This window comes from Alligator mississippiensis, chromosome 7 (assembly GCF_030867095.1).
Source record: "Alligator mississippiensis isolate rAllMis1 chromosome 7, rAllMis1, whole genome shotgun sequence".
NCBI classification, from domain to species: Eukaryota; Metazoa; Chordata; order Crocodylia; family Alligatoridae; genus Alligator; species Alligator mississippiensis.
The window spans coordinates 34892882-34901203 of record NC_081830.1 but is presented as its reverse complement, the minus strand read 5'-3'; the positions used below and the strand labels follow the sequence as shown (position 1 = coordinate 34901203).

Below are 8322 nucleotides of genomic sequence, written 5' to 3'. Positions count from 1 at the left end.
AGGCTAGTTTCTTAGATGCCACCTTGCCCTACCTTGCTCCTAAGGAAAAACTGAAAGTTGGTTGACACAAGGTCAGACAATGATGTGTTTGTCTCCCCTACCTATGGTTCTGAGGTGCCTTCCTTCCTAATCTAGTCTCACATATTCATGTTCATAAGCTTTTTGACCAGATATTGATGCCTGCAAGTGAATTTAAGTCTTGCCAAAAACTTCAGAGGACACCTCTAATTATTTGGTCACTGTTATTAGAAGCAGCACTGATGGTTACCAGGGCAATCTGCAGTTTTATTTCAGCAGTGATCAGTCAACTATTTCTCTAAATTGGGGTCTCTTGCCTAATCGGCTTGCATTTTGTTCTACTTTTCCTAACTAAAAATGATATACTGGTACCATATTTACTTAAAATCCAAGATGAGTCTTTTCCTCCCCTGTTCAATGGCAGGGAGGAGACTCATCTTGGATTGGGGGGTGGGGGCAGACAGCTGCTGTGACTAACTGTAGCTCCAGCCCCTATCCAGGCATGGGGTCAGAGCTGCAGCTGTCACCTGCCCTACTGGCTCTGCCTTGTGCTGCCTCTGTTTTCCCCCACTCCCCCATCACTTACCCTCAGTTCCGGTTCTGTCCCTACACCCACCCAGCAGCAGTGGTGGCAGCAGCTCTGGCACCAGCTTTAAGTCTAACCTGGAGCCAGGGCCACAGCTGATGTCCAATGAGGGTTAATCACAGGGACCCACAGATGAAAGTCCTTTTGAAATGCTTCATTTTATTCTCTTTCTCTCTCTGTAGGGATGGCAAACTACACAGAGGTGAATGAATTCATCCTTTTGGGCCTGACCAATCTGTGGGGGCTTCAAGGCTTCCTGTTTGTTCTTTTCTTGATACTCTACATGATCAGTCTTCTGGGAAATGGCACCATTGTGGCTGTTGTGGTGAATGAACCCCAACTTCAGACTCCTATGTACTTCTTCCTAGGAAACCTCTCCTGCTTGGATATCTTCTACTCTACAGTTACTGTGCCTAAGATGCTGGCTGGCTTCCTCTCAGGGAACCAGGCCATATCCTTTGCAGGCTGCCTGGCCCAGCTTCACTTCTTCCACTTCCTGGGCAGCAGTGAGGTCATGCTGCTGGCTGTCATGGCCTATGACTGCTATGTGGCCATCTGCAACCCACTGCGGTACACAGTGGTTATGAACCAATGGTTCTGCCTGTTGCTGGTAGTCATCACCTGGGCCACTGGTTTCCTGCATGCCCTGATACATTTGGTCATGACCTCCCAGCTGCACTTCTGTGGCCCCAACAATGTCCATCACTTCTTCTGTGACATAAAGCCTCTACTGCGGCTGGCCTGCAGTAGCACTAGCCTCAACTTGATCCTTCTTAATACTATGACTGGGAGCCTTGTCTTGGCTCTTTGTCTTCTCATGCTCCTCTCCTACCTCTACATCATCTCTTTCCTCCTAATGAAAGTGAAATTCCAGGAAAACAGAAAAAAGGCCTTTTCCACATGCGCCTCCCATGTCATGGTAGTGACTTTGTATTATGGGACTGCAGCCATCACTTACCTGTGTCCTTCACTGGATTCCATGGCAGAAGAGATGATTGTTACTCTTTAGTACAGTGTGGTTACTCCAGCTCTCAACCCCCTTATTTACACCCTGAGGAACAATGTGGTGAAATCTGCCATGAGAAAAGTCATAGGCAGAATTCTATTCCCTGAAAGAACATGAAAAATGGGGCTTGCTTGTTCTCTTGTGCTCTCTTTTCTTGATCTATATAAATTAGCAATTAGATTTATATAGTATGGAAAGAGTGTCTAGTATCTACTAGAAAGTAGAATAAAGCAGGCTCTTTTTCAGTAAGCAAGATATGCAACTGGAGATGGAGAAATTTATCAAAAAGGATAGTTTTCTTTATGCTTTTCTGGGGAAGAATATTTGGAGGTAAATTTAAATTAGTATTCCCAAAGAAAAAATATGTTAAAACAGAGTTGAGTTTGATAGCACAAAAGAACAACTCAAAGTATACAAGAATGTGTGTGTGCGTGTGTGTGCGTGCGCATGTGTGTATTCCAAAAACAAGAATGGGGTGTGCCTGTGTGTATTTCCCCCATCCTTCTCTACCTTTTTTTGTTTTCCTAATTTCCAGCTACTTTACTTTTTTCACAGACTGCCTCTTTTCTACCATGGAGAACTTGTTAATAAAGCAGAGTCTCCCTTGCTTACCTTTAGCATTCCTTCACCCATTTTTCCCCCTGCCCCACCACTCCCTTCTCTACTCATTGTCTTCCTAATTTCCACCTATTTACATTCTCACTGACCTCCTGTCACACTTTTAGCTTTTTCATTCCTTGAAGATCTCAGAACAACTATGGAGTCTTCTTATGCCTGAAGAAGGGTGCTTGTACCTGAAAGCTTGCAAAAAACTTTGTTCCAACTACTCAGTTGGTCTCGTAAAAGATATCACATCTGCCCAAAGAACCTGACCTTCCAAAAAAAAATGTTGCAAAAATTAGAAATTGAAATCTTCATTGTGGATAGATCATGCCTGATCAGCCACATTTCCTTCTATGACTAGGTGATGCATCACCTGGACAAAGGAGAAGAGGTTGGTATCAGATTTAGATTTCAGAACAGCCTTTAACTTGATCTCCCATGATGTCCTCATTGTAAAATTGGGGAGCTGTGGCCTCCATGACCTTACAGTCCAATGGCTGGGGATCTGGCTCTGTGGTCAGACTCAGAAAGTGATAGTCGATGGAACTAAGTCAACATTGCACATGGCGACCAGTAGCATCCCCCAGGGCTCAGTACTTGGACCAGTATTCTTTAACATATTCATAAATGATCTGGATTCAGCTGTCAGAAGTGGACTGGCTAAGTTCATAGACAACACCAAATAAGGGGTAAGTGCAGTCACAATAGAGGATAGGCTGGAAATTCAGGCCAACCTGGATAGGCTCACAAGGTGCAGTGCTACGCTCACTAGCACCACAGTCGAAAGAGACTTGGGGTCATGATTGACCACAGGATGAACATGAGCCACCAATGCAATGCCACAGCTGGCAAAGCAAATAAAACTCTGGCTTGCATCTACCGATGCATCTCAAGCAAGACCCACAAAGTCATCCTCCTGCTTTACTCAGCCTTGGTGAGGCAACAGCCAGAGTACTGCATCCAATTCTGGGCTCCATACTTTAGAAAGGATGTGGAGAAGCTTGAGAGAGTCCTGAGGATAGCCAAGCACATGATTAGAGGTCAAGAGAGCAGGTCTTATGAGAAGAGGCTGGGAGGCATGGGACTTTTCAGCCTGGAGATGCAAAGGCTCAGGGGTGACTTGGTGGCTGCCTATAAGTATATGAGGGGTGTGTGTGCACCAGGAACTGGGAGAACATCGGTTCACAAGGGCACCCCAAGAGAAGACAAGGTCACAAACTGCTGGAAGACCATTTAAGACTGGACATAAGGAAAAACTTCTTTACTGTCCGAGCCTGCAGAGTCTGGAATAGACACCCCCCAGAAGTGATGCAAGCACCTACTCTGGATACCTTTAAGAAACACTTGGATGCTTATTTTGCTGGGGTGATCTGACCCCAGCTGACTTCCTGCCCCATGGTCAGGGGTAGGGCTGTATGAGGCTACGGACAGAGCTTCGGATCCGGAGAAGCTTTGGACACTTCAGGGTCCAAAGCAGCATATCCAGGTCAAAGCGCTGGCCTTGTTAGGTGTCCCGAAGCGCTTTGGAGCTGCCTCGGAGCCACCTTGGAGATCCGGCCATAGGGTATAAGGGGGAAACAATAAAATATCTATAACTTTGTTTTTTTATGTCCAATTTGGATGAAATTTTCAGGGGTGGTAGAATATGCAGAGAGGATGAAGCTTTACAAGTTACAAGAAGATCGGTGAAGGGGTTTGGGGGGAACAGCACCCCAAATTCTTGAAAGCAAAACTCATGTCACATCTAGGCGTTACAACATAGCAGGGTGAAATCTGCAGGGTAACTCTTACTGAGGCCACAAAGGCTGCCAAGTTTCAAGAAGATTGGTGTATCGGTTTGGGGGGGACTTCACCTCAAGCTGCGGAGAAGCAAAACTGGTGCAATGGGTGCTTGTGGGACTGACTGTCTGTCTTGGGGTGGGGAGGGGAGACACTACTGCAGGCCTGGCTGCTAAGTTGCTGTGTTCCCAGTTACCAATCAATCAATCATGATTCACTCAGAGACCAGCTCAATACACAGGACCTAGCTACTACATAATGACTTAACGAGCATCAATTAGCACCTACAAAACCAGGCTAAGGAGAGGAAAGAATCAATACAGACAATCAACTGCCCCAAGACAGACACAGTCTTGGCATGAGTTTTGCCTGTCAGCAGCTCGGAGTGCAGGGCCCCAGAACCCCCCTGCACCGATCTCCTCCACAGCTGGCAGACATCACAGCAGGGGCCACCATCCTTGCAGCTGTCACCCAGCTGCGCCTTAACACACGCAGTGTCACCCATGGCACGAGTTTTGCTTGTCCACAGCTTGAGGTACAGTTCCCCCCAAACCTCTGCACTTTTCTTCTTGAAATCTGGCAGGCTTTGTGGCCTCAGTAAGAGCTACCAGCCCTGCAGTTTTGACCCCACTGTGTTGTTGCATATAGACGTGACAGGAGCTTTGCTTTCAAGCATTTGGGGCACAGTTTCCCCCAAACCACTGTACCAATATCATTGAAACCTGGCAGGCTTTGTGGCCTCAGTAAGGGCTACCACTCCTGCAGTTTTTACCCCCCTGCAGTGTGACACACAGCTGGGACATGAGTTTGGCTTTCAAGAATTTGGGATACAGTTGCCCCCAAGCCCCTAAACTGATCTTCTTGAAACTTGGCAGGTTTCAGGCCCTTAGCAGAGGCTACCATCTCCATACGTTTTATCCAAATCAGACAAGAAACAGCAAAGTTATAGATATTTCATTGATTCCCCATTGTACCCTATGGCCGGAACACCGAGGCGGCTCTGAAGCTTCAGCCGAATTGAGGCGGAAATCCAGTCCAGAGCTCTGGATCGGATCACAGCCATCTGAAGCGGCTGGATCTGAAGCCAGATTGGATCGCTGCCGACTTGCACAGGCCTGGGCAGGGGGCCAAACCTAATGATCTCGCAAGGTCCCTTCCAGCCCTAATGTTTATGAAATCTAAGAAAAGTCAAGATAATAATAGCAAATATAGTGGTCAGGCACCCAAGCAATCATAACTCTATCCTGTAACAGAAGCTTTCAACTTCCCATACAGTTAAAATGCATTGAAATACTTTAAAAGTGAATAGGTATTTATTTATTTATTGGATGTACTGATCATTTTAACCAATTATTCTTAATTGATTTTTCTCTGTAGAAATTGCATGTCTCATTTGTAATGACAGATGGAAAATAAAATAAATTGGCAAAAGGATTTTTAGTATTTGCAAACACTGCATAATGTGACATACTTTTATACCTATGCTGTTTCCTTTTTTTCCATCCAGTTTGTCTGTCACTGGAAGACTGGCTTAAGACAAGTTGAGACTGTTTTGAGCCTTTCATAAAGCTTGTTTTCTCCTGATTGGTTGCTCCTTTCCCAGTACCCTCCAACAGAATGATTTCAAACATCTAAGCAACTTCAAAGTGCTTTTCCAGCATTTTATTCAATATAGCTGAGATTCCCAAAGGGAAACAAAGAGAGTTAGATATCCAGTGTCTTATGAGTATTATAAATGAGTATTATAAATCCCCATTCCTGTAATGGGATAAATGTAGGCAGACACCTGAATTCCTCCACAAAACTTTTTTTAATAGATGGGACAATTTTCAGGCACAGGATCTGAATTTTACTCTTATCGCTCATGCTTACTGGTTGCTTTTTTGTTCCTTTTTTTTTTAAATTCCACAATTGTCAGTGTAGCAGTCAAACACTTGACAAAAGAAACTGGGCGTTCCATTCCTACTTCCATTACTTGGGAATTGCTTTTTCTATCAAATCTGAAGCAAGACTTAACTGTGGAGATATGGAGCACGGGCTTCTAAGGCAGTCAACAGGAATCACTGAATGGGATATGTATATCAGAAATTCTGCTTCACTCTGAGGGTCATGGTCATGTATGAGACTGGGTTTTGAAGTCTAAAATCCTACCTCAGTTCAGGTGCCTTTACATTACTACCTAAAGTCCTATACAGATTGTGTTTTTGCATAGAGCCATTGACCAACCATGGTAAAAAAAAACCCTTAGGTTGCCTCTTGGCAGAAGTCCCATCACGCCCCCAGAAGCTCCCTATGTATCAGGACTGAGGCCAAGCCTATGCCTATGCCCTTCAGTACATTCAGAACACTGTTAGGTTAAAAGTCACAAATATATAAAATCTACCACTATCTAAACTCGTGCTTTTGAAGCACTCAACAAGTGTTCTGATTTGAGTAACTCTTGCATACATTTAAATTGGTGCTGCTTTCTCATCCTGAGAAACTTTCAAACTAGGCCTCCCACTTCCCAGGAGTTTTTACTACAGGACAAGAGCAGACTTGATATGATAATCCTCCATCCCCTTGTCTGAAGCTGGACCACTGTGCAGCTAAAAATGCAAGAGTTGTTGGGAACAAGCAACTGTAACATGCCTCTGCAGTCCAGTGAATGGGGCAGGTGTTCATTTGGGAAGGAGGCATGCTGGGTTCTAATTTCTGCTTTTAGGTTCAGGTCTGAACCCAGTCCAAAGCTCACAACTCTCCCTCTACCCATGAAAGTATTATTATTCCTTTATTAAAAAGTTGTTCTCTTTCTCCCTTGCTTATACAATTCTTTAAGCATTTTGCATATGAGACACCTATTGAAAGAGGCAGGACATGGAAGTATGCAAAAGAGGACAGAGCCTATCCTTCTGTTGTTTATCAATTGTATCCAGTGTATATATAACGTTAAAAAAGAAAAAATACTGAGAGAAGAGGCTAAGAAACTCTCCCTTTCAAAGGAGTGTCCCTCTTGTTGGACATTAGTTTTTTTTTTACCCTCTGAGCCTCAAGACAGGCACAGTTGCACAAGCACCCATGTCACGAGTTTTGCCTGTCAGCAGCTAGAGGTGCAGGGCCCCAGAACCCCCTGCACCTATCTCCTTGACATCTGGCAGACTTTATGGCTGCAGCAGGGCCTAACAGCTAGGTCTGCAGTAGTTTTCCCCGCTCTGTGCCCCAAGACAGACACAGCTGTACAAACATCCATGACATGAATTTTGCCTGTCAGCAGCCAGAGGTGCAGGGCCCCAGAACCCAGACTCCCCCTGCACTGATCTCCTTGACAGCTGGCAGGCTTTGTGGCCTCAGCAGGGGCCACCATCCCTGCAACTGTCACCCTGCTGCACATTAACACACACAGTGTCACCCATGCCATGAGTTTTGCTTGTCCGCAGCTTGAGGTACAGTTTCCCCCAAACCCCTGCACCTATCTCCTTGAAACTTAGGAGACTTTGTGGCCTCAGCAGGCACTAGCAGGCCTGCAGTTTTGACCATGCTGTGGCTTAACACATACACATGACATGCTTTTTAATTTCAAGACTTTGAGGTGAAGTTTCCCCGAACCCCCTGCACCTATCACCTTGAAACTTGGCAGACTTCATGCCTTCAGAAGAGGCTACCATTCTTGCATGTTTCATCCAAATCAGGCCAGAAATGACAAAGTTTTGAGCTTCCCTGTTATAGCCTATGGGTGAAACATTGAAACAGCATTGGAACAGCGAAACTGTTGCGACAAAATGGAACAGAACAGCGGTTTTGAATCGAAACGAAATTTGAAATGAAATTCTGTTCTGTCGAAATGTTGAAATGCAAGTAAAAACGGAACGGTGCTATTTCACATAGCCCTATGGCTATCAACATCGCTGAGTAAGAGACCACCCTTTAAGTAGATGAATGGTGTTATAGTTGAAAAAAAATAAATGATATGATTCAATCTAGTTAGAAGATTAAAATCTTTCTTTCATAGTTCTCACCAGAATGTAAAGAGCAGGAAGCTCTTGTACGCTCCCATCCCTAAGATCATTCCTGAGAGAAAACATCTAATAAAAATAAGCATCTTACTCTGAAAGAGTTGGATATGCTCTGCTTCTGGATTGCAATAACTGGAATAGAATAATTCCCAAAATATATGATTATAGCCTAATTTGTGTAGAACAATTCCTGAAGTATCTGATTTCCTCTTACTTAATGCCTGGGTGAAGTTATTTTCAACTTGTTCACCTGGAAGACCTTGCATTCAGTGTGTAAAACACTTGCAACCATCTTCAGTTTAGAATGAAAGTAAAATAATACAATTTTAAAGTAAAAA

The 8322-nt window shown here is 44.4% G+C and overlaps 1 protein-coding gene across 1 annotated transcript; it reads left to right on the top strand.

The window, feature by feature from the left end:
- Positions 1-788: 788 nt before the first annotated feature.
- Positions 789-2019, top strand: LOC102570266 (olfactory receptor 12D1). The gene has a single exon (XM_014601281.3). The coding sequence runs from the start codon at positions 789-791 to the stop codon at positions 1611-1613; it is 825 nt and encodes a 274-aa protein (XP_014456767.1). The 3' UTR covers positions 1614-2019.
- Positions 2020-8322: the final 6303 nt, after the last annotated feature.